The sequence below is a fragment of the Plenodomus lingam genome, assembly GCF_022343315.1.
Source record: "Plenodomus lingam strain CAN1 chromosome Unknown contig_22, whole genome shotgun sequence".
Classification (NCBI taxonomy): Eukaryota; Fungi; Ascomycota; class Dothideomycetes; order Pleosporales; family Leptosphaeriaceae; genus Plenodomus; species Plenodomus lingam.
Window position 1 is genome coordinate 145,646 of NW_027093939.1, and position 26,736 is coordinate 172,381.

Sequence of the window (26,736 nt, forward strand, 5' to 3'; positions counted from 1 at the left end):
TATATAAGATTAAAGTTACTAGCGCTAGTTACGCTTATAGGGATTAATTAACTAGAGATAGCGCCTAAGTCCTAGAAATAAGTTAGAAACATGTTATAAACAGGTTATAGTGCGCTATAAAACTTGCCTATTATCTACTTATTATATATATTAATAGTAGTCCTATAGAATCCCTATAAGTAAATATACCTCTATAACACTTATCTTTTTATAAGTGCTTTACACTTCTAAAAGAAGTTAGTAATAGTAACTTAATATATCTTAGTTATATCCTTATCTATAATAATTTAGCTAAGTATAATAACTATAACGTGTTATAAATATATTATAAACCTATTCTTAATATGTACGCTTCTTTTCTTATAGGTAGAAGATTACTATTAGAATCTCTGCCTATACCCTATATAACCTCTTATATAATATATCTATCTAGAATATGTCTTAATTTAATAGAATTAATACCTACTCTTTAAAAAGGTAAATAATTAAGTTACCTAAGCTTAATATAAAGATTTACTATATATACGCCTATAGTAATATGTTAGCAACGTGTTCTAAACCTATTCTCTTACACTATATATAGTTTTAGGATCCTAATACTTTATCCTCTACTTATAGTGTACTCCTCTAAGGCTACTCTTAAATAGGAACTATAGAAGCTTTTTACACTTTATAATACGTAAGATTTTATCTTTATTTGCAAAGCTAATATATATTTCTTTAATAGAATAGAAACCTTTAAGTTAGAGATAGGTTTAGAGCTAGGTTAAGTTTAGGAACTAGGCTATAATAAGTTAGGAATATATTTATAATAGGTTATAAATAACTTATATTATATAAGCTATAGAGTAAGTATAGGCTATAATACCTTTACTACTTCCTTAATATTACTATTAGATAGTGTTAAGGGAGGAGGAGGTATATATATATATATATACTAAAAGAAATAATAGTAAAAAAAGGTATTACTACTATATCTATTAGTATAATTACTTAGAAGGTAACTTTATATAGGATTTTAAATAGAGATCCTTACCCTTATAGATAATTAACGCCTAGAATATATTAGGAATATATTAGGAATAGGTTATAATATACCTACTATACTTCTTTATCTAGCTTAACTATAGCTTAACTATAGAATATAAAGCAGGACTACTAGAAAGATTTAATATCTCCCTAGTTAGAAGACCTTATAGATATATAGAGTCTACCTCTAGTAGTACCTAACTAAAATAATATTTTTTCCTAGTAGTAGATATTAGGCTATAGTTCTAATAGCTAATATATAGTTAAGCCTATTCTATAATTTACTAACTTATTATTAACACGTTTTAAACATGTTTAAGTTTTGCTCCCTACTTAATTTACTATAGTCCTTATTATAAGATAATAAGACACTTAGTAGTCCTTATAAATCCTTAAAAAGAAGTGCTTAATAAGGCTATAATAATAGCTTCTTATTTATAGTTCTCTTTATAGAATTTTCTTAGGTACTATACTTTTTAAGGTTTAGATCTAATTATATAATATATTATTAATAATATAATAAGAATATATTTATAATATATTCTTAAGATACTTACACACTTTTACCCTAGAGTATTAGTATTTATACTAGCTTGCTAGCTAGCTATTAAAGAATAGTAAAGTTATAGGCCTATTAAGATAGATAGACTAGCAGGAGTATTATACCTACTAGAATTAGAATAATTTAAGAATATATTCTTAATGTGTTACCTGTATAGCCTATATAAGCACCTCTTCTCTTATTAGGTAAGAGCTATCTTTATATTACTAAACTAGTATTATATACTTATACCCTTAGCTATATAATTAAGGGTATACTAGGAGAATAGCTATATACTTAATAATTACTAGTATAAGTAGTAGTCCTTAACTATTACTATAAGTAAGGTATATATTATACCCCTATAATATATTACTAACCTATTCTAAACTTATTCTATTTACTTTTACTTACTTTCTTAATACTACTACTACTATCCTCCTCTAGCACTTTATATAGTTACCTAAATTTATCTCTAATATTACTATCTAGTTTAGATATATTATCTAGTACTACTATACTAAACTCTAGTATAGTATTTAAGAATATCTATATATTATTAAGAATAGGTTTAGAATATATTTAAAAAAGATAGTAATAAAAACTATATTTACTTGCTTAAATTACCCTAATTTATACTTAACTATAGGCTAGTTTATATAACTATAAAAATTTGCCGCTGTAACGTGGACTTGAACCTACAGGGATATTCTAACCACTCAGAGTAAAGCCCAAGTCGCCCGACGCTAAACCCATGGTCATATGACATGCCACCACCCCTCGAGCCTTTGAAGGCGCGCTGCCGACCAAAGTCGCGCGTCAGTACATAACGCAGTCAACGACTTTCACAGTCGATGCTAACGACATATAGCGACGAAAACGAGGCAACCTAATCCGCAAAACGAACGCTTACGCCTGTCGCACTTCTCGAAAGACCACGTCCTGACGCTTGACGTACAAGCTCCATCCGTCTCGCCTGCATCCCACCATCCGCAGCGATCATATCCTTCACGCTTCGCAGCTCAAAGTTTGCAGACCCTGAAGCGTCGAAGAATCCGCTCCCTTGATCAAAACCCTTTGCCTACTGCGCCTCACACGAGAGAACCTACGCGCTTCTCGCTCCACGCCCTAGCAGTAAGAAATCATGGCCTCCGGAATGACGAAGGAGCACATCCAAGATCAATCGGCCTCGTCTTTAGACTATGACAGTCTCGAATTCCTTACGGCTGGCGGATCAGGAGTCATATATGCGATCGATGAGGAAAGAATCTTCAAAGAGTTTCACGAAGAGGGAATTGATGTTGAGCGTCGAGCACTTGAACGCCTAGGACGACATGTAAATATTGTGAGATGTTTTGGTGCAACACAAAAAGGCCTTATTCTCGAACGTGGTAGACCTATCCGGGAGGTAATTGGAGGAAGCAGAACAAACCAGATCCCGTTGCACATAAAGATTCGGTGGCTACATGAAGCTGCGGAGGGAACGCGATACATGCACGACAATGGCATGATCCATGCTGATACTGGATGTAACAATTGGATTATAGTTCAGGGGCATCTAAAGATTATTGACTTTGAAGGTAGTAGCATTGATGGAGAAGATGCAGGAGCCTGCTATGAGTGGTTTAGTTACAAGGAATCTTCACCAAGAATTAGCCGGAAAACTGATATCTTCGCATTTGGTTGCGCTATATACGAAGTCATAACAGGTAGACCACCATACGACGAACTCTATCCATTCGAGGATCGAACGATCCGTGTCCAAAAGCTATATGCTGAGAATCAGTTTCCAGACGTCGAAAATATACCGCTAGGTAAACTGATGCAGGGTTGTTGGAATGGTACCTTCAATTCTATGCATGAGGTTTTTCAGGAACTTCAAGCTAGCTTGCTAGCTACAAGGAAAGTAATATGTGTTTACTGGTACGTGAAAGCGGTGTTCTTCAACGCTTTGAGGTCAATGAGGGTTTTGTTCAGCGCATAGAAATGTGCTTGGCTAGGAGATGCTTTGTTGATCTATGGTGGATATACATAGGGACTTTGCATGACATGGCATCCATCGTGGCCCCTTATCACATGCTGTAATTATAATCTTTCTGGCTGGCTGCTTAACCATGAAGATCATGCTGTTTATACGATCAGTTGATTTCAGGTAAACGAAGCATATAATACAACGTACATCTTCATAACGCTCCTGTCCAACCGATATGCCTGAGTCTCGACAATACCTGCACGGAGCGTTTCTGTTCGAAGGCAGATGGGTGCCAAGACTTGGATCAAACACGGATTCCTTACACCTTGGTCCAGGCTTCGGAGAAGCTTCACATCTCTTATGAAGACGTTTTACGATCTTATGTTGAGCTGGTAATCGGCATTGGGAATAAATAATATCTGCTGTAGTATATCGGCACATAGTGAAGAGACGTGGAAGCGGGGTGGAAAAGGCCAGGCTGGAGAGTGGGCGCTGAGCTGAAGACTTGGTTGTCCCGCAGTTCACCTGTGTATGTGCCTCTGCTATTGCGGTCTAGCTTGCACAGCCATAAGGCTGCGCAGCCACAGTTGAGTCACGCGCTGGGGCAATAATTAAGACCCTAGGGCAACTGGGACTACTAGAGGGCGTAAGACGGAATCAGTGTGTAAGTGAAAAAATGGCACTAGGCTGTGATTCTTCCAAGTCGTCCTTTCCAAAAACACGGTATGATACGAGAGCTACAATACCGAGTATTACTTATTCAAGAATCCCAGGCAAAGCTTATGTCTGAAACTAAAGATTTTAACTTCGGCAGTACCGGTACGGTTCTTTGCGTACTAAATAGTTTCAAGGCTTGGCGAACGACAGTAAACTTCCGGGATTATTGGGGAATTATCAAACTAAGTTCTGACCCTCAAACTACCAAAACTGCGTTGAGCTGCTCAAAGTATCTTTCGACCGAAAATCGGAAATTATTCTTTTCTCCTTGCCTTCGCCCATGTTTCCCTGTGTGTGCTTTAGGTGGCGATTGCGGTTTTATTGAGGTCGGATAGTTTATGAAAAAAAGTACGAGTCTCGGCATCATCGGCACCCTTTTTCGACACCGTTTCTTAGCTGTCAGAAACCAAGGAGCAATATACTGGGGATCCAAAAAAGGAATCCAAGCTACATGTCATAGACAAAATCCAGTGACGGCAGGGCTTTGCCTGCGTAGAAAACAGATTATATATAAGGGAAAGCAGAGATAGAAAAAAGCAAGTAATGCTAGATAATTATTTAAACCATAGACCAAAACTGCGCCTGCATTCCTGAAATTTGTACACCAATTGATGGACTCATTGGTCCGCTACCTCGTAGATCTGATACAAGTGTGATTGGCAGCTATAATCTTCGTATATAAGTTCACTAGAACCCATCTAATCAAATGTACTCAAACAACTGCTGAGGCGCAAGAGAGGAAGTTCCGGCAAAGAATCCTGGTACGGTGCCTGCCGTCTTATTTACCAGGAACAACCTGGTTGTTGGTCGTCTTTTGGACAATATGCTCGGACAACATATGATTTGACATCTATACGCCCAAGTAACCATTCGAAATCATCTATGCGTGATGATACATGTAGGAATGGTCTACATTTTGAGAATGAATAGATATGATAATGTTTTGCAGAGGACCGTACAGGAGCATAGGAACTGTCAAGGCTCAGGTAGAACGCGTGATCAGCTCCGTGCTCACTGCCCAAACACGCCATTACCTCTCCAGCTTCATGTCAAACTTTCTTAGGTACCCTGCCCATGTACTTTTTTCTAGTCTTTGCCACGGAGACAGTGGCATGACTTTCCAATTTATCCACTCTTACGATTGTCATTGCTTGACATTTGCGAAGCTCATGCCACTGTTCGTTGCTAAACCACTAGTACAAGCTTTGTCAATCATTCCCCCCCTTCCGATTGCAATAAAGAGGAGATGTGGCCGTCTTCATGCCAGACGATTAGCAACAGGGGAGGTAATGACCACGGCAGATGCAAGGCCGTCGGATCGATGGTTATCGACCAAGAGCCGTTCCAGTGTGTAGTGTAGTGGATTTTGCACAAATTTTAACCTCTGTAAACTGCCCACCCTGCTCATGATGTGATGATGAAAAAGATGTTACGCGGCCGTGTGCATGTCCGACGAAGAGGAACAGGGGAGGTAGGGTCCACGTTGGATGAAGGAGGCTGTCGGATCAACAAGAGCCATTCCAGTATGTGGCGACTTTTGCACAAATATCAAACTTTGTGGACTTCCTGCCTTATCTGTGAGATTTGACGCTGAGGTTACGCTGCCGTAATTATGTCAGACGGACGAGCAACAAGGGAGGTTTTGTCAACGTCGGATGAAGGAAGCCGTCGGATCAAGGAGGTAGAGTGAATCTGACACACACATAGTGTCTCTCTGCTTCGGGATCAGTTGGGTACTATATCAGCTCATTCACTTGGCATATAGTATATAAGATGTACGAAAAGCCCAAGTTCGAAATCATTGCCTTCTCATCAGCCTCATTCACAGTCATCTACACCACCTTAACGTTCTTCGCACCCCAAAATCTTCACCAAATCAACAACATGAAGTCCTTCATCACTCTTGCCATCCTTGGCTTTGCTTCAAGCGTATTCGCCCAAAGCGGTGTACGATTATCATAATATTGCATCAGTTTCAAAAGCTAAATCAACATAGACCTGCCGAGTGTCGGGTGCTAATGGAGTGTGTACTTCAGGCAGCGTGTCCGCTGCATGCAGTGCAGTACGTAGACCTCAAATTTATTTCTCTGTTGTTCTGAAAGAAGAAGGAACTTATTAACATTTAAACAGAGTGCTCCATGCCGTGCACAAGGAAGCCGTTGTAGCATCTCTGGACGCACGGCCAACTGCAGTTAGGATGCGCATCAGGACTACTATCAAACGCTTTCATGTAGGAGCAGTTTCAAGCTGCCGAACGGAGGAAGTTGGGCACCAGAGCACACTGTCTTTCAACAAGACATGGTCCTCTGAAACATTGTTATCTACATTCATTCTTTATCGAAATACACCGAGTACTCGCTTTTAACCACCTTTTTGCATCCTACCATTCATTTCAATGACTTCAAATATATCCATTCATTCCCTGAATCTTTGGTGGTGTGCAAGCACGCTATAGTAGGTACCTATCACAGGTCCTTGTGTGAAGAGTTTCCGAATCCGGTCATCAAAGAACAAAGCTACCGTAGCGCAACGTGAGATGTCTGCAACCAGGTTTAAAAATCATGAAACTTGAATTAATATCCTAATAATCCTCGAGTCTCCCTGAATCTTAATCTTCACGCAGTCGTTTGATTTATTATCGATATCTCAGGTGGTGTACTGATTCACTGTTCCATTGCCTCGACACATCCCTTTGTCATGGCGCAAGTCCACAGCGCGCCTGCACCCGCACCCCCGCATCTCCAACTTCAACACCAATACCAAGCACACCGGGACACACCACGGCCTTTTCCATCTCTCCAGCAAGAACTGCCACCCAAGAGACAAAAAACGACGCAGCAAGCCTCGCCACCACACTCTCTCGCACATTCCTCCTCTCCCTTGCTATCTACCCATACAGGCTCAGCATTCCATGACCGGATCCTACATGCCACTAGAACCACAAACTCAAACCCATATACCAACTTGGCAAATATATCGTACCCGCTCTCCTACCTCCGTACACCTCTGCCCGAATCCAAAATTACACTTCAAGCTACAAAACCTCTCGCAAAGCCACTGCACGTGCAGCCTCCTATCTGGGAGGAAAAGGGCCCCGTTATGAGCGGGGCTGTGGATGCGGAATGCGATGTGATACTTGAGAGTATCGAGGGCGGAGAGGAAGGATTTTGCGGGGGAAGAGTGGGTATGTGGAAGAGGGGTACTGATATCGTTGATGATGTTGATGGTTTTGGGGTTGGGATACAGGAATGCAAAGGTCAGCCGGATTCAGAAAGGCTGAGAGGAGTAAAACGTGGTGCTGAGGATGCTGAAGATTGGATAATTGATAAGAGACGAAGATGGGATGGCTAGGTGGGAACAATCTCCCGCAATGTTCACTTAGAACATACCTAGACCCTAACACTGAGCCATTTATCTAGTGAAAACAACAAGAAGGCACGATGGTAATGCCCATGTGATATCTATATTAATGTATTTTTTTATAAACGGTATACATCTTAGTCAACCTCCCAAGAGAGACATTGAGCGGATGCAGATGCTGTGTCCATATCGCGTAAACAGATTTACAGCAAAAGATGGGGTGGAGGAAATCACAAGTAGTATACCTACAGCTCTACAGCATACCGGTATAAAACATACAACAACACCCATTCAACACATACTACACACCCCCATACCCGTACCCCCACACGCACATCAAACCCACCTCAAGCACTACCAAATTCCTACACAACCCCAGCCCGCTATCCAAAATAACCCAAAAGTGAAAAAAAGAAGTGTGACAAAACGCATCAACACATCTACCAACAACATGTACCTCAACCACCAGAAAAAGTCGTGCTGACATAAGCAAACCCCCAGAGAAATCCTTTAATGGGTGAAGAATAGATCATGTGTAATTGCTAGGTAGGTAGATACGTGCAAGGCAAGAACAAAAAGGAAAACCCAGTGTGCGTCTCGTTATTGTTATTCCTAAAGGCTAGATGCCAGATGCCAGATACCGCAAACTAAAAGGGGCTCATAGCCAACATAAATCAGACTAAAACACCACAACACAATACAACACTACCTAACCCACAGAACAATCCCCTCTACAAACCCCGCCGCACAGGCTCAACCTTCTGTCCACCCAGAGCAGGAAAAAGCCCCGCCTTTGCATCCCCCATTTCGCGAATCTTCTTGATCAAATTGCTGCATGTCAAAACCGTTGATTAGCTTTCGTCGTCTCACTTGACACGCACATGCACACAAAATCTCACAAAAGAAAATAGGAAGAAGGAAGAAAAGGAGAAGGAAAATTGAAGAAAAAACACATACCTAACAGGCAAATTCAACCGATCCTGCTCGCGCCACAAGATACCCACCACCTTCTCCGTACCCTTGGTATGATCCTCGAGATGCTCTGTAATCAATTGGCGCCCCAGCTCCTTGCTGCAGCCATAGATGCGCTGCGAACAGCCATCGAAGCTGCAGATCCACGAGTCGCGGGGCCCGTTGGATTCGTAGGTGGGTAATGGGGTGGTGACGGTGTGCGTTAGTATGCCTGGTTGGCCGGAAGGCGGTGGTTTGCGGAGGGGAAGAGGGGGTACGGCTACGGCTTGGGTCTGGTCGTTGTCGCTCAAGTGGGCGGATGAAGGTGGGGAAGCGGGCGTGCAAGCTGCGCTGTTGCTGCGTTTTCGGCGTGTGGGTTCTCCATCGTCGTTGAGGTGGTCGTGTGTTGTGTCGAGTTTTCGTTTTTCTCGCCCGGGGGACAGGGCTTGTGTGGGCGTATCCATGGCCATTTCGTCGTCGCTGCTGCTGTTCTCACTTTCATCAGATTCCTCGCTCGGTACCCCTTGGTCAAGGACAGGCGCTTTCCCTTTGCCAGCAACGCCTCTGGCGCTTTTCGTACTCTCGCCCTGCCTCTTGACCGAGAAATTGCTGCTCCTAGGTCGTAAGACTGACAATCTTCCATTCTTCCGCCGACCAGGAGGCCGGCGAATCGGTGTTGTGATCACATCATCATCTTCCTCCTCGTCGGACGTATCCGAGGAGTCACTGGCATCACCTCTGAGCGTTGCGTGGTCTTTACGTGGCCGTAGCTCCACAGCCCCTGCTCTTCGTTGTTCGGCTGCCGAGAGATTATGGCCAGCAACCAGCGTATGATATATTGGTTCCGAGGTGAAGTAGCTGATGCTTTTCCGCCGCGGGTGCGCCATCATATAGCACAAATTCTCTGCATGCACCAGCAAGACGTGCTGAGCCATTTGCACTTCCTCGATCTCGTAGCGCCTGACAATGAGCTCTGCGACTCGTTCCAGGGTTATTTGGTTCTTCCCAACTCGCAGAACACGCTGGTTCACGATTTTCTGCACGAATTCGAATAATGCAGCTGCCTCCCACCAGTTCTCGTCCTTTTTGGGTGGGGCTTCATCTACCTTGGGTGCCGCAGTCTTTCCTGTTAAAGCTCGTGAGCGCGCTGGATGAGTTGTGATGGTATCCGTCACTGGCGCTGTTGCTGGGGCCGGGTTTGACGGTCGTATATCCACATAACGACCTTCAATGCGCGCTTTACACATCTCGAAATCTTTCTATTAGAGTATTAGCAGTCGAAGTGCATGCCAGACAAGGTTACCCTACCGGATGTCTTCGTCTAAAATACTGATACAGTGGTGTGTTGCTCCAACCAATGCCATTCGCTCGATTGAGAAAGCACATCATCAGAAAGAGATGGTGCTCCTCAAAGATAGCTTCTGCTACAACGGGATTGTTGCATGGGAACCGTGCGTCTTCTGCATACTGGTGACAGTCAGATTTAGTGTTCTCCGATACTCAGCCAGCCTCCGAGCTCTTACAACTGACCTCTTGGAACACCAGTTGAGCGCTTGGCCCACCTCCTTTCTTACGCGGCTCTTTATATATGTCGGTGACAAAATAGAGGATTTGTACGGCGCATATCATGCCATCGTAAATGGCCTTGTACTGTGGTGCGGGTTGTATCTGGAACCAGCCTGCGCCGCCTTCTGCCCAGAGAGCAAGTGTACCATCGTTCATTTCCCCATACGAGAAGCGATTGACATTTCGTATTTCGATTTCCATGGGCTTGTACGGTTTCTTGAGGACTACTGTGGTGTCAGTGAATGCCTTGCTTCTCTCTCCCCACCACTCCACAAATGTCCGCATGCGCTGTTGCGAGGATACCCGAGGTACGTACGGTAGTGACATTGCTCTCTACCTGGAGTCTCCAAAAGGCCCTCCACTTTCAGCGGGGTATCGGCGTACGCAGCCAACAGACTCGCGGGCTTGCCATTGCTTTCGTATGTGATGCGTGCATCGCTCAGTATGAATATATCCCAGTCATCCGAGTCGGTAATGGAGGGATCGACGGGTCGAAGTACAGCCGCTTCCGGGGTAGGCATGTTCTGTCATATAAAGCGTAAGATGCGTGTTGGCGACATGTTCAGAGAAACTGGGCAAATCTCGTGGCGATCCTAACAATGCGGGCGCGAAGCAGGTGGGGAGGCGCGTTCAAGGCGCACGTGCGCGCGCGTGAATCTGACCACTGTTTCACTAACTTCAAAGTTCAGCCAACGTCATGCTATCGATAACAGCATTCACTCTTATCCCGCAGCTAGTGTCTTATAGTCTCAAGCTGTACCTGCTTGGAAGACGCACTACCCTCCTTCGACCACATACTGACAATCACAAATCTGTAGGTCAAATATCGACATGATATTCAGCAGAAAACATCCTTTGGGAAATCATTTCATATAGGAAGTCTTTTGAGTAGTACTCCCAATTCCTTGTGGAATCTTTAAAACAAAAACCTGGCTTTTTGCTTTCATTTTTTTCTTGCTCTCGTCCGACGACTCTACACACTAATCGTCTTGAATACACCAAATCCTGATCCTCCCGTCGCCATGATCGTCCCTGGAATCTGGGGGTGCCAGTGCGCCTCCTTGATCTGGTCCATGTAATGCACGAACAGTAATTGAGGGGGCACATCCTGCACACCAGCGGTATCTCTGCTCTCCTCGTCGTCGAGTTCGACCGCCAGATCCCATAGAGTAAGTGTGTTGTCGGCAGCGCAGACGAGGACGATGCTGTCATCTGTAGGGTGCCATTCGACGCAGGTAATCTGCTCCTTGTGGAAGGTGTAGTTGGCAACGGGAGTGGGTTTTGTGTCGCTAGCCATGGAAGTCGAGGGTTTCCATTGCCGCAAGTCCCAGACTGCCCATTCGCCATCGTCGGCCCCGGAAGCGAGGAGATGTGCGGTTTGATGCGACCAGCTCAGTACGTTGACGTCTGTTTTTGAGACTTGGACGCTGACGGCTGCTTTGCGTGATTTGGAGCGTGCATCCCAGATCTTGACGGTTCCGTCATTCGAGGCAGAGGCAAAGACGTGTTTTTCTGTGGGCGACCATTGGAGCTCTTCGACTGTGCCTTTGTGACCGGTGTAGGGCGTCGTGTCTGTGACGAAGCCGCCGCCTTGAGTCCGTGTGGTTGCGAAGATGTTGCCAGCAATATCGCCTGTCAAAAGTTTGCCTTCTGGGATGAGCGGTGACCAGTCTAGGGCGTATCCTTCGTTGGCCTTGTGCGCCCGGATTGTGCATGCGGGCTTGTTTTGTGTGGGCGTGATGACTGTGCCGGGAGTATCGAATGATGTGAGGTGTGGTGTGACGTCGTAGATGAAGACCTGGCCAGACTCGGTCATGGCAGCTGCGAGAGTATTGGGTGGTTGCGCCGACGTGCTTTGGGGGGTTTGGTGTGCGCGTATGCGGTTCGTGCAGGTGTTTAGGGGTATTGACTTTGTCTCGAGAATGGGATCTGAGTCTTCGTCTTCGTCATCTGAGTCTTCCTCGTCGTCGTCCTTGTCCATACGCGACAGACTGCTCATCTTCATGACCATGATCTGGTTTTCCTTGTCTCTTCCCCGCGCCGCCTGTGTGCCTGCTACCGCATAGACGGTCGCTGGGTAGGTCTTGCGGTCGGAGCCGAGATTATCGGGGATGATGTCGCAGGAGAGACAGGGCCATGGCGCTTCGAGGGTGTGCAGCATCTCATATGTCGACAGATCGGGGTTGAGAGTCTCGCCTGGCGAAAGTTTATGTCGGCCGGGTATGAATGTGCCCTGATCAATGTCCATGCCATCTGCGCAGTTATCAGTATGCGGTATTCCGGGAGGAGATAATTGGCTGCTGAGAATGGGGACATCCTACGTACTCTCGCGCTCCTCGGCTTCTCTCTCCTCGTCTGGCCGCCCGTCTACACCTGCCTCGAATATTTCATCCTCGCTCTCAAATTCATCCTCGAACTCATCCTCAAAATCTCCCGCCTCATTCTGGTCCATTTCCATGGGACGGTCGCCATTCTTGATCGCATCAATCTCTTGCTCCGAATCTGCGGGTCGCTTTGCCATAATTCTCGGTGATTCGGTGGTTGATGGTGTTTGTGTGTGGATGATTTTGTCGCAACCAGCCCGCCCCACTACAACCTTTTTTTTGTGGTTTTGGTGTTTCTTGCGGGCTTCTCGCCGATTAGATTGATTAGATTAGATTGATTAGATTAGATTGGCTTAGCTTAGCCGCTCCCGGGCCAACCTCTCTGTGCATCATATCAGCGCCTCCACTCCCCCCCGGCTGGCCAAGGGCAACCATACCTACAATAGTCGATGGTGTATTCCATTGCAAACTCGGAATAGGTAGGTAAGCTTGAGGAGTCTCCAAACGCTACTCTATCTCATCCACTAGCCAATCCGGCAATCACAGTCCGCCATCCCATCCCGAACAAGACGAGAGACATTGACGCCATCCTTGCCTCCAGACCCAAACAAAGCCTTCCCCCTTGCTGGGCACCAGCTGCATCTATCTTTTGCGCGTCGCATAACATCTAGCAACACCGTGCGAGTTGACTAGACGGTCAAGCATTACACTTGACGCGTGCGCGCTTCTTCGTCCTCCTCTCCCCTCTCCCCCCAAAGCAGGTCATCGCGGGGCTCTGTTTGCTCAACACACAGACAGCCACTTTTGCATCCTTCCTATTCGCTCAGCCTGCCATCCCAGACGTGCCTATAAGCCTCGAGTCAGGCGCAAACACAAACATCGTCGCCACACCGCCATGGAGACGCAACCAGAGCAGAGCGACGTCTACCGTCAAGACCTAAATGGCCACCAAGCCATGAACGATCAACAACCCATGCAAAACCCTGTCCAGGACAGTCAGCTGCCTCCTCAGGACAACCCTATAGCCCAAGGACAAGTCGCGCAAGCAGAACAGGTCACCCAAGATCAACCGCCTCAGAACCATGTGCTTCCAGCTCAGACCGCTCCAGAAAACACACAACCGCAGGTCGCACACGAGCAAGTGGCGCAATACCAAGCCGCCCAAGGACAAGCAGCGCAAAAGCACATGGACCAGACTACCGACGGTATCGATGACAACAGCATGAACACGACCATCACCGCCGCTTCGGTAGCGCCCATGCCCGATTTCAGCCAGAGTAACAATAACAACACCAGCAACTACAACAACAACAACAGCCATAGCCATAGTCATAGCCACACCCCAGAACCACACCGTCCCAGCACATCCTACTCTGACACGGCCTACCAGTACACCTCACACAATGGCTCGCGCTTCAATGTCTCGTCCGATGCAGACACACCGCCACGACAGGGCTACTACGACGCGAACAAGGAAACACACATGGGACAGTCACATTCACGGCCAAGCTCGCAGTTGGGACGCTATCCGGCTTCAGACAGCGGCTCAAGATCGAATTCATACCAGGACCAAAACCAACGAGGGGCACAGCAGCAGGAGACGGCGAACAAGAATGCGAGTGTGGTCATCAAGGTGGGCATGGTGGGAGACGCGCAGATTGGCAAGACCAGCTTGATGGTCAAGTACGTCGAGGGTAGTTGGGACGAAGACTATATTCAGACGCTGGGTATGTGTGCGACATTCAAGTCGCCAGCATGACTAACAGGCACAGGTGTCAATTTCATGGAAAAGACCATTTCAATCAGAAACACTGAAATCACCTTCTCCATCTGGGATTTGGGAGGTCAGCGCGAGTTTGTCAACATGTTGCCATTGGTGTGCAACGATGCCGTCGCTATACTGTTCATGTTCGACTTGACGCGTAAGAGCACCTTGAACTCGATTAAGGAATGGTATAGGCAGGGCCGCGGCTTCAATAAGACAGCAATCCCATTTCTCGTGGGTACAAAGTACGATCACTTTGTCAACTTCCCGCGAGACGAACAAGAGGAGATTTCGAATCAAGTACGCAAAGCTCTCAACACTTGGACCACACCCTACTGATTTCCAACAGGCGCGGCGATTTGCGAGGGCAATGAAGGCCAGTCTGATCTTCAGCAGTACCAGCCATAGCATCAACGTACAGAAGGCATGCAGTATCTTCGGAAGCAAACAGTCAGGGACTAACTGTGGCTAGATCTTCAAGATTGTACTTTCAAAAGCCTTTGATCTCAAGTGCACCATCCCAGAGATAGAAAACGTCGGCGAGCCACTTCTCCTCTATCAATCCGTCTAGTCGCCGGACCGCAGAGTCAGACCCAAGACAGAGGTGACGCACAAAGCCCTCGTCCCCAAAGGACAGACCGGACCGACCTTCTCCCGGAACGTTACCATGAGCGAATGACTTTGATGATTTTCTTGCGTGGGCATGCATGACGCTTGGCGATTGGAGCAAAAAATGTGCTACTCTACATATACGGATGGTTCACAACCTGGCGTTTACTTGTAGCTTTGTATCTTGCGCAAGGGCTGGCCTGTACGATTTGAAGTCGCGTATTGAGAGTTCGGACTGCTGGGTGCTTCCCGTGCTGGTGCGCGAGATGCGCCCGGCATAATGGAGGTCTTCTGATACAGTAGTATAGTGTCTTATTGAGATATTGGATACTGCTGTCTGCTTTGGTTGATACGAGGGTGATGAAGATGAAAGGGGAATCGTGCCTGGGCGGTTGTAAGCGGTCTGGGGCAGGAATAGGCGAGCTAGCTCGTCCGCGTCAAAAAGTTCCGAGCTTGACATCACCAACTTTCTTCTGCCACACCAAAACCACACACTGCGCCCACAATCCCCTTTACATCGCACGACTTGCACGCGCTCCGCATCTGAAATTGCCTCGACGGGTTGAAACTGCTCACCTACCTATCGACCGCCGTCGTCCAACATCGCCATCACCGCCACAAACCCCGCAATGGGACTTCCCTCTCTCGCCCTCCCAGGCCAACTGCTCGGCCACACCGACAAATACCTCCCCGGCCCCGGAACCCACATCCACGAGTCCAACATCTACGCTTCCATCGCCGGCCCCGTCCTCTCCAGCCCACCATCCCACAACCCACCCACCCCATCCTCCTCAAAAGCACACCCCACACCCTTACTCTCCGTCGCACGACCCCCTCCCACCTCCTCCCCCGGCATCCTCGGCCCCTCGTCCGGCGGCGGCACCGCCCTCCTCCCCACCATATCCTCCATTGTCCTCTGCCGCATCACGCGTCTAGGCCCACGCTTCGCAACCTGCGACATCCTCGTCATCGACGACGTCGTCTGCCGCGAAGCCTTCCAGGGCCAGATCCGCCGCGAAGACATTCGGGCCACGGAAAAGGACAAGATCAAGATGGAGGAGAGCTTTCGCGTTGGCGACTTGGTGCGTGGGGTCGTGATTAGCCTGGGTGATCAGAGTAATTACTATGTGGCCACGGAGCGGAATGAGTTGGGGGTTGTGTTGGCGAGGAGTGAGGAGGGGAGGTTGATGTACCCGGTTAGTTGGAGGGAGTTTGTGGATCCGGTTAGTGGGGTTGCGGAGAGGAGGAAGGCGGCGAAGCCGTTTTGAGGGGTCGTTGTGGGTTGTTTTGAGGGCTTACTGGAGAAAGCCATGGCTAGATGGTGAAGGAAGAACATCCGACTCTAAAAGGAAGAACAAGAGTCCACGGCTTCTTCCACCAGACAGAAAACGAACGAGGAAGGAATATAGACACGCAGAGTACTACAATGATACCCCAAGGGCATGGCCAACATGCGACCTGATAGACGGCTTGGTTCTTCTCATCCCAAGATATGCTACTACATCCTACTCTTTTGTGACATCAAGTTGGCTGGCTTTGTGGGTGGATGGGATGGGCTAGCTGGATTTGGGATTTGAGACATGCATGGACATGGGAGGTATGGGTAGTGGGACTCTCCCATCAAGTCCATGGGAAAATTTGCAGGCGCGTCAGAGTCGTGAATGGAGACATTAGTCTTCTCACCAGAATCCTCAGATCTAGAATCAAGTATAAGCGTAATCTAGCCCTGTCTTCTTCAAAAACAACCAGCCTCCCCCCAACTCCACCCCACACAACCTGCAATTCCACCACCCGTCACCCCACACACTCCCTAACCCGCCTCAACCCCTCCTCCACCAACTCCCTCGGCTGCGAAAACACCATCCTAAACCAGCCCCCCTCCTCCGCACCCACCGACTCCCCCGGCACCAAAAACACCCTCTTCGCCAGCAACCGAGCCTGCAATTCCCTTTCCGCGCCGTGCGCCCCATCTTTGCCCCCACCCTTCCCCCCAAGCCTCACCCACAAGAAAAACCCCGCATTCGCCCCCGGCATATACTCGATCCCATGCCGCTCCAACAGCCCCACCGCATCCGCATACGCAGCCCCCAGCCGACGCCGATTCTCCGCAATATACCCGTCCACGAAGACGGCATCGCCCAGCAGCGCCAGCGCCGCGTTTTCCGCGAGCGAGGAGGGCGAGGAGAAGAGGGCGGGGGCGCGGCAGGCGGCGAGGAAGGCGGGGTTGGCTTGGGAGATGAGAGTGGCGAGGCGGACACCGTTTGCGCCAAAGTCTTTTGAGAGGCCCCAGAGGGTGTGGAGGAGGTGGGGTGCGATGATGTCAGTTGGGGGAATGGAGAGGATGGATTCAAAGGGTGGGCTTGTTGGTGCTGGTTCCGCGTCCATGGTTGGGGAGGGAGGGGTGGGGTTTTCCCAGGTGGAGAGGGCGTAGATTTCGTCGCTGACGAGGTGGATTGCGTATTTTTGGCAGAGTGCCATGAGGGCGATGAGGGTGGGGCGGGTGTAGCAGCGGCCGAGGGGGTTGTGTGGGTGGCAGAGGAGTAAGGCGCGAATGGGGACGCCGGCGCGGTTGGATGCCAGCAGTGCGGCTTCGTAGTGTGGCACGCAGTCTGGGCCGCATGGATCCGTGGTGCCAAAGGAGACGGGCACGACTTTGGCACCCGTTCGCAGTTGGAGGTCTGGGAGGAAACCGCGGTAGTAAGGGCGGCCGAGGAGGATGCCTTCGCCGGGGTTGGTCAAGGCCCAGGCTGTGTGCTCTAGGGTTGTGGTTACGCCGTTGGTGACGACGAGGTGGTCAGGTTCAATGGGTGTAACGGGCTTGAGGTGTCTTGTCAAAAAGGCCGAGAGAGCATTGAGTAAAGGCTTGGAGCCGGATGGTCCGTCGCCGTAGGTTAGGGCCTTGCCATGCGGGTCGACAAGAGACTTGCTGTTGATGAAGTCGCGTAGCTCGTTGTGCATCAGCATGTTCTCGGCCACTCCTAGGGAAACGTAGCCTGTGGGATTGGTCTCCGGATGCCAGGGATTCGAGATGATCTCCCATAGTTGCTAAGGGAAGAAGATTGAGTCAGTGACGGGATGGATCAAGAAGACTTGGTTTGGCCGTACGCTCAGTTCTCCGGTAGACTTTGTAGCATCGGCTCCTCGTGAAGACAACGACCCGGCCATGTTTGGTGGAAAGACAATGTACGTCTAGAGGGCAAGAAAGTGAGTGGTGGATTAGTAGACTCGAAGCCGGCTTAGGCGCGATTGATGTACCCCGTCCCAATGCTTTTTTGTATAGCTTTAGCGTAACTCATTAGTAAAACTACCCCTCTATGACAATCACGCCATTGGTAGTGACTCACTCACTACGCTTCAGCCATCCTAAAAAGGCATCCTCAAAAGGATTTTCAACCGCAGCGAACTGAAGTTTGCAAAATATTACGTAGCACAAGTCACGATTCACCTTGACATGTCCTTGGTCCTTTAGCGCGATACAAAAGCGTACTAAATGTGGGGGGGCTTATATTAACTACAACTCCTCCCTCGTACTTGCGTTTTTTTTTTCACAACACGGCCTCGTAGGCAGGCATCCCTGAGTCATCCTGCGACTGTACAAGGTTGTGCTGATAATGCGCTGCTGTTCTCCGCGCTTGGTTGGAAATTCGTATTTTTTGCAGCGTTTGTGGAGTGTATTGCCCCTAGCCACCAAACCGTGTAGGTGTATGAATCCAGGCGGCTTCGTGAACGGTGTCTGGCTCTTTGGAGAGGAACGCGATTTTGAATCCAAGGGAAAGCGTTGGCCAACTTGGCCGTGGGTCAATCGACTTCTCGCGTCGAGCCTTTTTGAAACCTTCTGGATCTCTCCAGTCCGGCTTCTTTTGGGAGAGTCATTCGTGGCTATGCACGCTGCTCATACCCCAACGGCGCCTTGCTGCGACTCTCCTTTTTTGCCGAGTCATGGCTTCTTCATCCCATATCATCTCTTCATCCCATACTTGTACAAGTTCTCACTACAACACACCTCCCGGTAATGGCGTCCCTCTATTCTGGTTCCCCCACCCAAAGCTCTCTGCCTGTGGATTGACAGGCCGAACATCATTCCCGCCCACTGTGCTAACGTGTCCTTCTTGCGGTGCAGCATGCTTTCTAAGCATGAACATGGGCTTGCGACCCTCTTTGTCCAACTGCTTGAACAAAATCAGAGGCCGCTCATTCAGACCTAGGCAGCGCTCTTGGTCACCGTGAACAATATACAAGGCGTACTGCCGCCAGTCTGCTGTAATATTGTACTTTTTGAGCGCAACAGGTAATACTTTGTGGCAGGGGTCGTCTATGGATACGCGGAAGGATTTGAATATCTCGACTTGTGGGTTCGTCGATGGCGGCGCTGTCGAGCTGGACGAGGTGTTTTGCGTATTGGAGCCGGCTGAATTAGGAGGGTCCCGATCTTCGGGATTGGTTGTGGGCGCAGCGTTGTTTCGTAGCGGCCTAGAGGATAATGGTGCGGGTGTAGCACGAGGATCGCGGTTGCGATCCGACATGGATGCATTGTCCGACGGCCAGGCGTTGTTTTGACCCCAGCCCGAGTTGTTGTCGTGATCGTGTCCGGCTCGAGAGACGTCACGGTTGTACTGCCGGTTCTGGGCCTGGGTATATGCGGGCGAAGTGGGCGAGGGTTGGGCAACGGAATTGGGCGACATTTGTTGGCTGTTGCCAAGAGACGCTGTGAGATGTGAGGAGGCTGCCATGGCTGCGGCGGAGGGATCCAATGAGGCGTGATCGACAAGAGCGCGATGCTCTTGGATGGTCGGAGAAGGGTTCTTCGGAGCCGAACCGAGGAAAAGCTTCTTGGTGGAGAACTTACGCGACAGGCTGCTTCCGCCAGGTCGCTCCTGAGTCGCTGGTGGGGAGGTGACGGAGTGTTCGTGTGGCGTGGGCAGTGGCTGACTATCTTTTAGCATCCGTACCAGTGGGAGAATCTCTTCGCGCAACCGTTTGTTCTCGTCCATGACTCGGCTGAGATCTTCGCGCAGGTGTCGCAGTTCCGACTCGGCTGTGTGTATCCGTTCGTCTCGCGCTTGGACAACCCGTATGACTTTGGCGAAGTCGTCCTGTGTCGGTGGGGCTTCCTGTGCCGAAGTGTCGGCAGCTAATGTTGCGAATTAGAATCAGGTGGGCGAGAGAGGACGATGAAGAAGGGGAGGGGGGAAGAAGGGGAAGGAGAGGATGGAAGAGAAAGGGAAAAGACTGACACAGTGGTATATAATCGTCGGGTTCCATGGGCACATTCTGCCGCACCTTGATCTCGTAGACAGCCTTGAGGATGGTGAGCCGATGGCCCACACTGCCGACGCCCATTTCCTTGAGCTCAGCGTGCTGTAGGGCGGCCAATACATCGCCCGAAATGCCCTCCTCTGTTTTCACGGGGGAATGGTTAGCCCAGCCGGGTAGTTTTGTGTTGGGGAGGCAGTAATTAGGTGGGCAAGGGAGACAAGGGCATCTTCTCTTACCCACAAACGTATCGGCGTACTGGTCCAAGCCCAAGTCGGCAATGAAGTCGGCCGTCTGGTCTGGCGACCACTCCATGATGTGTTCGGTCGGGAGGCTTCTGCTGTCGCGCGAATGGGTAAAGGTGGTGGGCGTGTGTTCGGTGCTCAGCGGGCCTGAGCTGGTGGGCGAGCTCTCGTACTCGACGGGCTGGGTCGGGCTGTGGAGGCCCTGGCGCTCAAACTCGTCGTCGGCGTCTGAGTCCTCGTGGTACTTTGTGGTGTAGGCCATGGCGAAAGGCGGGGAGAGATGACGTCGCAGTCGGTCGCGTTGACGAGCAGCGTTGGGGAAGTTGAGCGAGGACGATGGCGCCAAGGCCGGGTGCAGGGCTCGTTTCGAGGGCAGGCGGCGAAAGATTGGGGTGGCGTTGGGCGGAGGGAGGGTGAAGGTGTGGGCGCGGGTTGGGTGCAGCTGTCGGACTGGGCTTTGTGGAGAGCACGGTACCCTGTCTTGAGACGAAGCGAGATTGAGCGGCCGTGTTTCGTGGTTTCGTGGGCCTGGGCTGGCGGGCGAGGCGAGAGAGCGAGAGACAGGGCGGGGGGGAAAGACAGGCGCAGTCTCAGATGGGAATCCAATCCATTCCAAGATTCCAAGTGAACCTAGTGTAGTTTACCTTTGCCTTTGTGCCAGTCCCGTCCAGTACATGTGTAGATGGATAGCTCGACGGCTGCCAAGGGGGAAGGGTGGGTCCTAGGTAGGTATAGGCAGGGTAGGCTATGGTGTGCGCTTGTGTGCTTGTACTCTAGTTTGGAGGACGTCTTACTATAATACTACAGAACCCAACTCTTAAGCGCTGCAGCTTTGTTGTCGACGAGGCCTGATGGTGACGGGGAAGCGCCGCGTGCCGTGTTGGGGGAGAGGAGAGAAAGGCGAGACAATGGAGTACATGTATACACACACTGCACAGGCAGAGAGGAAGATTCAGGGCGACAAGTGTCAAAATTCACGTCTTTGTCATGTACAGTGATGATAGACAGCAGAGGGTATGTAGATGCGGGTAGCGTGTACCGTAGTATGTAGTAAGTAGGTACCTAGAGTAGCCATGACACGATTACGTCGTCTTTGGGACCTTGGCATCCAAGCCCATCAGCATCTAGTAGACGGCCTTTTTCCTTTTAGGGGGGGGGCGGGGGAAAGAGAGAGAGACAGAGAGAGAGAGAGAGAGAGACAGAGAGAGAGAGAGAGAGAGACAGAGAGAGAGAGAGAGAGAGAAAGAGAAAGAGACAAGAGACAAGAGACAAGAGAAAGAGACAAGAGACAAGAGACAAGAGAAAGAAGGGCCCCCACCACAGCCAAAAGTTGACTTCCAATCCAGCCAAACCAGCCAATCCAACCAATCCGGCAGGGGACAGGCGGCTAACAGAGCACCCGACGCCTAGATGCGGGACTGGGGCCCGTGCACCTGCCCAGAACCGCCGCAAGCTTGCCACCTGCGCCCGAAGCCAGCCGGATTGGGAGTAGCGGGCCCACACAGAGGAATAAGCATCCAGGTACCGCCTCGCTCACCGCCTTGATCACTCCATCCATCCATCCATCCATCCATCCATCCATCCACACATCATCACCGTAATCCCCATCCAGCAACACATCGCACATAGGTACACAGTCAATTCATTCTTTCGAGCTGCCGCGTCCCCCGCCATCTATCCTCTTTTGGTCTATTTCGTCTCTATCAGCTTGCTCACACACAGCCGTCGTCGTCGTAGTCACATCTCATTCACCCCTCGCCAGCCTGCACGTGCAAACCAAGAATCAGTCTGTTGGGCCCAATCGTCAACACTTGTCCATTCGCGTCATAACCCCCATCTCCACCGGTACACCACTGGCGCCAACAAGGAAACTCAATCTTTCGAACAAACCATCTACCCATCCATCCAACACCCCCTGCCCACCATGGCCGTCCAAATCACCCCCACCCAGGCCACCTCCGGCATCTCCCTCTCCCTCCGCAACAACATCTACTCGGCCCTCCTCTCCGGCCCCGGCATCCGCAACATCGAAGCCACCCTCGACGAATGCCTCCGAAGCTCTGGATTCCGCGACAACCTCAAGACCTACATCACCCATCTCTTCCGCTCAGGCCAAGCCACGACCGCAGAGGAAGCCTACAAACTCGCCATTGAAAAGATCAAAGAGGCCATGGCCGACCTCGACCCTTCCGCCACCACCACAAACGGCAACGACGCAAATCATGGGTCTGCAAACCCCGACGACGCCGCTGGAGAAGGTCTGAATGTCCACCTCAACATTCCAAAGGAGGTCGTCACCAAAGGCACAAAGGTCGTCTTGCGCGAGTTGGAAAAGATTTGTGAAATCACCTATGAAGAGTGAGTGGCGCCACAGCCTCTTACTCCTGCCTCCCATGCTGCCGGAAAAGGAAGAGATACAGATGATCTGTGCCCTCTTACGCCTACTTCCCATGCTGCTGCCAAAAGAAGAGATACAAACAAACAGCCCCATGCATGGGCATCTCCAGCACTCCACTGCAAAATCTACACCATACCCAACGTCTCCCCCTTCCCACACGCATGCCCCACATGCAGCTAGACCCACTCTAGAGGACCCAATTCCCATGCTTGAAAATAGAGACAGACACACACACATGGACGCAAAGCGCAACACATGCAAAGCGCAACAGACTAAACACTCCACACCGAACAAGACGAGCTAGTCTTTTCTTTCCTGTGGACATGAAGAATCTGCATGTAGAATACATGCGAATAATGGAGACGTGTGCATGTGCATGTACATGTAAGATACCATGGTCGAGGAAATGTATACAGTGTAAATAAGGATGTGCATACAAAAACATACCGTCTACACGGTACTCACCAAGAATACAAGAATTCTTTTCATTTTTACACTTTGGCCGATTCTCACAATCGAGTATGCGCAAATGTTTCTAGGATTAGAAGAATGAAGATATACAGAGTAAACATCAATGGCCAAGGTATTTCATTATCCTGATTTATTTCACAAAGAGCGGTAGCAGTGTCAACACTCATCCACGATCCGTAAAGATCATGGCATCCCGGTCTTCCCCTTCCTTTCCATCACATCAGTCTACATTCATCCACCCCCTTCTCCCAAATCATTCTACTCTTTCAATCTTTCGACGAATACACACACACACACAAGGCCAGGAAGATCACATCAAATCAAATCATCAAATCAAACAAGATACCAATCCCAGACCTATAATTTCCTTTTCCATACGTCGTTTAACACATATGAATCTTCCATTTCCTAGTCATCGTCCCAAAACATAGAGCCCTTTTTCCATATCTCCCTAGTTGTACAGGTCCTCATCCTCGGCCGCCGCACCAAACGCATTGCCCTCGCCAGCAGCAGCCTGCTCAGCGTCGGGGAAGCGGAAGAAGCTGGAGCCGCCGCCAGAGTTCTTCATCGACTGGGCAAACGCCTCGTACCGGCGAATCTCGACATCGGTGACGGAACGACGAGCGGAGCGCATAGCCTCTTCAAAGTGGGCCTTGGTCAGTACGGGCACCGGGTCCTCGGCATCGTCCTCCATGTCCACATCCTCGCCGGCCGCCTCGCGGGCCTTGCGGCGCTCAATATCTATTGAGATGGACTGCTTGATGGCGAGCTTCACAGCGCGCTGTGTAACGAAACCCAGATCGGCACCAGAGAAGCCGTGCGTGTTGGCGGCGATGAAGTCGATGTTGACATCGTCCGCGACAGGAGTCTTGCGGAGCTGAGCCTTCAAGATGCTGGCACGCGAGGCCTGGTCGGGCAGGGGAACGTAGACGAGCGTGTCAAGACGTCCAGGACGGCAGAGCGCGTTGTCGAGCTGCTCGGGACGGTTGGTGGCGCCAATGACGAAGACATTCTTCTTCGATGTCATACCGTCCATCTCGGTAAGAAGCTGGTTGACGACACGATCCGAAGCACCACCGGCATCGCCCTGGGATCCACCACGAGACTTGGCAATCGAATCCAACTCGTCCAGGAAGACGACACAGGGTGCAGCTGCACGCGCCTTGTCGAAAATGTCACGAATGTTGCTCTCAGACTCACCAAACCACATGGAAAGCAGCTCGGGACCCTTGATGGAGATGAAGTTGGCCGCGCACTCGTTGGCAACAGCCTTGGCAAGAAGCGTCTTACCCGTACCAGGAGGACCGTAGAAGAGCACACCGCGCGAAGGAGACATGCCAAACTTGAGGAACTTGTCGGGGTGGTCGACGGGGTACTGGACGGACTCGATGAGCTCGCGCTTGACATCCTCAAGACCACCAATGTCCTCCCATCGGACGTTGGGAACCTCGACAACGGCGACTTCGCGGAGAGCAGATGGGTTGGAGACACCGAGAGCGAAGCGGAAGTTCTCCATGGTAACACCGAGCGAGTCGAGCACCTCGGCGTCGATCGTGTCCTCATCCAAATCAATGAGATCCATCTTCTCACGAATCTGCTGCATGGCAGCCTCTGAACAGAGCGATGCCAAATCCGAACCAACATAACCGTGAGTCTCGGCTGCAATGGTCTGTAGGTCAACGTCGTCGGCAAGCTTCATGTTCTTGGTGTGGATCTGCATAATCTCGAGACGGCCAGTAGGGTCAGGAATACCAATGTCGACCTCGCGATCGAAACGTCCGAAACGACGAAGGGCAGGGTCGATCGAGTTGGGTCGGTTAGTGGCGGCCATGACGACAACATTGGAACGAGCCTTCATTCCGTCCATGAGGGTGAGCAATTGTGAGACGACACGACGCTCGACCTCGCCGTTGGTCTTGTCACGCTTGGGCGCGATCGAGTCGATCTCATCGATGAAGATGATGGCGGGGGAGTTCTTCTCTGCCTCCTCAAAGGCCTTGCGCAGGTTGGATTCCGACTCACCAGCCATCTTTGACATGATCTCGGGACCGTTGATCAGGAAGAAGAAGGCACCCGTCTCGTTGGCAACAGCACGCGCCATCAGTGTCTTACCGGTACCAGGAGGCCCGTACATGAGAATACCACGCGGGGGTTTGATACCAATCGACTTGAAGAGCTGAGGATGCCGCAGGGGCAGCTCGACGAGCTCACGAATTTGTGCCATTTGCTTGCGGCAGCCACCAATGTCATCGTATCCGACCTCGTTGAGGTTGCCCTCTTCATCCTCGCGCTGGATCGGCTCGCCTTCGCAGTGGATGACAGTATCTTGTGCGACAATGCCAAACTCTGGTGGGTCCACCTCTACGACCTTGAACTCGACTTGTCGCATACCGCCGCGAGCTGTGAATGTGTCGCCCTGGCGGACGGGTCGGTAGGCCTCGCGGAAGTATGGGGCGAGGAAGACGTCGAATAATGAGCCCGTGATGCCCTCGACCGTGTCGGCAATGGGGAGAACCGCGATACGCTTGGCCTGTGTATCTGTTAGATCGTGTTGCGAATTCATGGCTGATGAAGACACGTACGTATTTGATGTCTGGGCACGGGTGGATGGTGATGACATCGCCGTGCTTGACTCGCAAGTTGTGGCGAACCACGCGGTTTATCCGTGCAGAGCCGTCATCTAGGTCGTCGTCGGCGAGCACAATGAGAACAGTGTCCTTGCGCTTCTTGCCCTTGACAAGCACCGTGTCGCCACGGAAGAGCTGGAGCGTCTCCATGGTGTTGTTGGAGAGGGCGATGATCGAGTTGTCATCATTGACGGCGTCGGTGACACTACGAGGATTTTGTCAGTGGGTTCACTCACGGTGAGAGGAGGGGGAGGCGGGGGCTGCTGGTTGCACTGACATGAGCGAGTTTGGCTTCTTCTTCTTCTTGAGAATGGCGGTTGCAGTCTCGTCGTGCTGTGGCGGGTCAGTATGAGAGCCAGCAGCGGGGCCACGTGTTTTCTGGGTGATGACTTGCCTCCTTGTGTTCAGCGCCTGATGGATCTCTGCGAGCTGTCAGTGACTCTTCTTCAGGCTCCTCTTGTTGTGATTCTCCACATCATCGTCGGGGCAAAAGCAAGCAAGCAAGCAAGCAAGCAAGCAACCTACTTTGACAAATCCACCTTTGGCTTGGTGTGGTCTGGTTCAGCCGACATTCTGCCTGTCTACTCTGGTCTATTACGCTGTGCAGCTGTGGCGGGGTGGTTGTTGTCGTGGAGCGGAAAAGAGTGTGGTTGCAGCTACGCGAGTGGAGGAGTGGAGGTGTGTGTAAGTGTATGTGTGCGTAGGCCGGGGGGAGGGGGGAGGGGGGAGGGGGGTCTTGATAGGCAAGTGGTGTTGGCTGGCCGGGGGTTGATGGTTTAAGTAAGATGATGGAGGTTCGGTGATAGCGGTGACGAGGTGAATTGGACTTAGCTCAAAGCTGGGCTGGCATCTGGCGGTCCAAGCTCGGGGCAACCTCTCAGCGCCACGGTGGAACCCACTGGAAACAC

The 26,736-nt window shown here is 50.2% G+C and overlaps 13 protein-coding genes across 13 annotated transcripts; 7 read left to right on the top strand and 6 right to left on the bottom strand.

Moving 5' to 3' along the window:
- Positions 1-2,714: 2,714 nt before the first annotated feature.
- IAQ61_005402 (uncharacterized protein) lies at positions 2,715-3,554 on the top strand (the record flags this gene model as incomplete). The annotated part of the gene is made up of 1 exon (XM_066096786.1): positions 2,715-3,554. One exon carries the CDS (start codon positions 2,715-2,717, stop codon positions 3,552-3,554), a length of 840 nt encoding a protein of 279 aa, XP_065953137.1.
- A 124-nt stretch (positions 3,555-3,678) lies between these two features.
- On the bottom strand, positions 3,679-4,091 carry IAQ61_005403 (uncharacterized protein; the record flags this gene model as incomplete). The annotated part of the gene is made up of 2 exons (XM_066096787.1): positions 3,679-3,696; positions 3,750-4,091. Coding segments are annotated over 2 exons (360 nt in total), but the record flags the coding sequence as incomplete, so codon positions are not given.
- Positions 4,092-6,024: 1,933 nt separating this feature from the next.
- IAQ61_005404 (uncharacterized protein) lies at positions 6,025-6,624 on the top strand (the record flags this gene model as incomplete). The annotated part of the gene is made up of 3 exons (XM_003840164.2): positions 6,025-6,206; positions 6,296-6,321; positions 6,390-6,624. The coding sequence occupies exons 1-3, from the start codon at positions 6,033-6,035 to the stop codon at positions 6,622-6,624; spliced, it is 435 nt and encodes a 144-aa protein (XP_003840212.1). The 5' UTR covers positions 6,025-6,032.
- A 332-nt stretch (positions 6,625-6,956) lies between these two features.
- IAQ61_005405 (uncharacterized protein) lies at positions 6,957-7,610 on the top strand (the record flags this gene model as incomplete). Its single annotated transcript, XM_003840163.1, has 1 exon — positions 6,957-7,610. One exon carries the CDS (start codon positions 6,957-6,959, stop codon positions 7,608-7,610), a length of 654 nt encoding a protein of 217 aa, XP_003840211.1.
- Positions 7,611-8,350: 740 nt separating this feature from the next.
- On the bottom strand, positions 8,351-10,657 carry IAQ61_005406 (uncharacterized protein; the record flags this gene model as incomplete). The annotated part of the gene is made up of 5 exons (XM_003840162.1): positions 8,351-8,450; positions 8,577-9,829; positions 9,879-10,037; positions 10,101-10,360; positions 10,453-10,657. The coding sequence occupies 5 exons, from the start codon at positions 10,655-10,657 to the stop codon at positions 8,351-8,353; spliced, it is 1,977 nt and encodes a 658-aa protein (XP_003840210.1).
- Positions 10,658-11,109: 452 nt separating this feature from the next.
- IAQ61_005407 (uncharacterized protein) lies at positions 11,110-12,699 on the bottom strand (the record flags this gene model as incomplete). The annotated part of the gene is made up of 2 exons (XM_003840161.2): positions 12,462-12,699; positions 11,110-12,389 (listed from the first exon to the last, which is right to left on the bottom strand). Exons 1-2 carry the CDS (start codon positions 12,655-12,657, stop codon positions 11,110-11,112), a joined length of 1,476 nt encoding a protein of 491 aa, XP_003840209.1. The 5' UTR covers positions 12,658-12,699.
- A 184-nt stretch (positions 12,700-12,883) lies between these two features.
- On the top strand, positions 12,884-14,796 carry IAQ61_005408 (uncharacterized protein; the record flags this gene model as incomplete). The annotated part of the gene is made up of 5 exons (XM_003840160.2): positions 12,884-12,939; positions 12,989-14,187; positions 14,233-14,525; positions 14,575-14,640; positions 14,698-14,796. Exons 2-5 carry the CDS (start codon positions 13,356-13,358, stop codon positions 14,794-14,796), a joined length of 1,290 nt encoding a protein of 429 aa, XP_003840208.1. The 5' UTR covers positions 12,884-12,939; positions 12,989-13,355.
- Positions 14,797-15,463: 667 nt separating this feature from the next.
- On the top strand, positions 15,464-16,102 carry IAQ61_005409 (uncharacterized protein; the record flags this gene model as incomplete). The annotated part of the gene is made up of 1 exon (XM_003840159.1): positions 15,464-16,102. One exon carries the CDS (start codon positions 15,464-15,466, stop codon positions 16,100-16,102), a length of 639 nt encoding a protein of 212 aa, XP_003840207.1.
- Positions 16,103-16,628: 526 nt separating this feature from the next.
- Positions 16,629-17,999, bottom strand: IAQ61_005410 (uncharacterized protein; the record flags this gene model as incomplete). Its single annotated transcript, XM_003840158.2, has 2 exons — positions 16,629-17,879; positions 17,940-17,999. The coding sequence occupies 2 exons, from the start codon at positions 17,997-17,999 to the stop codon at positions 16,629-16,631; spliced, it is 1,311 nt and encodes a 436-aa protein (XP_003840206.2).
- An 827-nt stretch (positions 18,000-18,826) lies between these two features.
- IAQ61_005411 (uncharacterized protein) lies at positions 18,827-20,594 on the bottom strand (the record flags this gene model as incomplete). Its single annotated transcript, XM_066096788.1, has 3 exons — positions 18,827-19,965; positions 20,069-20,230; positions 20,327-20,594. The coding sequence occupies 3 exons, from the start codon at positions 20,592-20,594 to the stop codon at positions 18,827-18,829; spliced, it is 1,569 nt and encodes a 522-aa protein (XP_065953139.1).
- A 1,662-nt stretch (positions 20,595-22,256) lies between these two features.
- IAQ61_005412 (uncharacterized protein) lies at positions 22,257-22,694 on the top strand (the record flags this gene model as incomplete). The annotated part of the gene is made up of 1 exon (XM_003840156.1): positions 22,257-22,694. The coding sequence occupies one exon, from the start codon at positions 22,257-22,259 to the stop codon at positions 22,692-22,694; it is 438 nt and encodes a 145-aa protein (XP_003840204.1).
- Positions 22,695-22,821: 127 nt separating this feature from the next.
- Positions 22,822-23,034, top strand: IAQ61_005413 (uncharacterized protein; the record flags this gene model as incomplete). The annotated part of the gene is made up of 1 exon (XM_066096789.1): positions 22,822-23,034. The coding sequence occupies one exon, from the start codon at positions 22,822-22,824 to the stop codon at positions 23,032-23,034; it is 213 nt and encodes a 70-aa protein (XP_065953140.1).
- Positions 23,035-23,652: 618 nt separating this feature from the next.
- CDC48 (AAA ATPase cdc48) lies at positions 23,653-26,400 on the bottom strand (the record flags this gene model as incomplete). Its single annotated transcript, XM_066096790.1, has 5 exons — positions 23,653-25,731; positions 25,784-26,033; positions 26,106-26,161; positions 26,223-26,250; positions 26,354-26,400. 5 exons carry the CDS (start codon positions 26,398-26,400, stop codon positions 23,653-23,655), a joined length of 2,460 nt encoding a protein of 819 aa, XP_065953141.1.
- Positions 26,401-26,736: the final 336 nt, after the last annotated feature.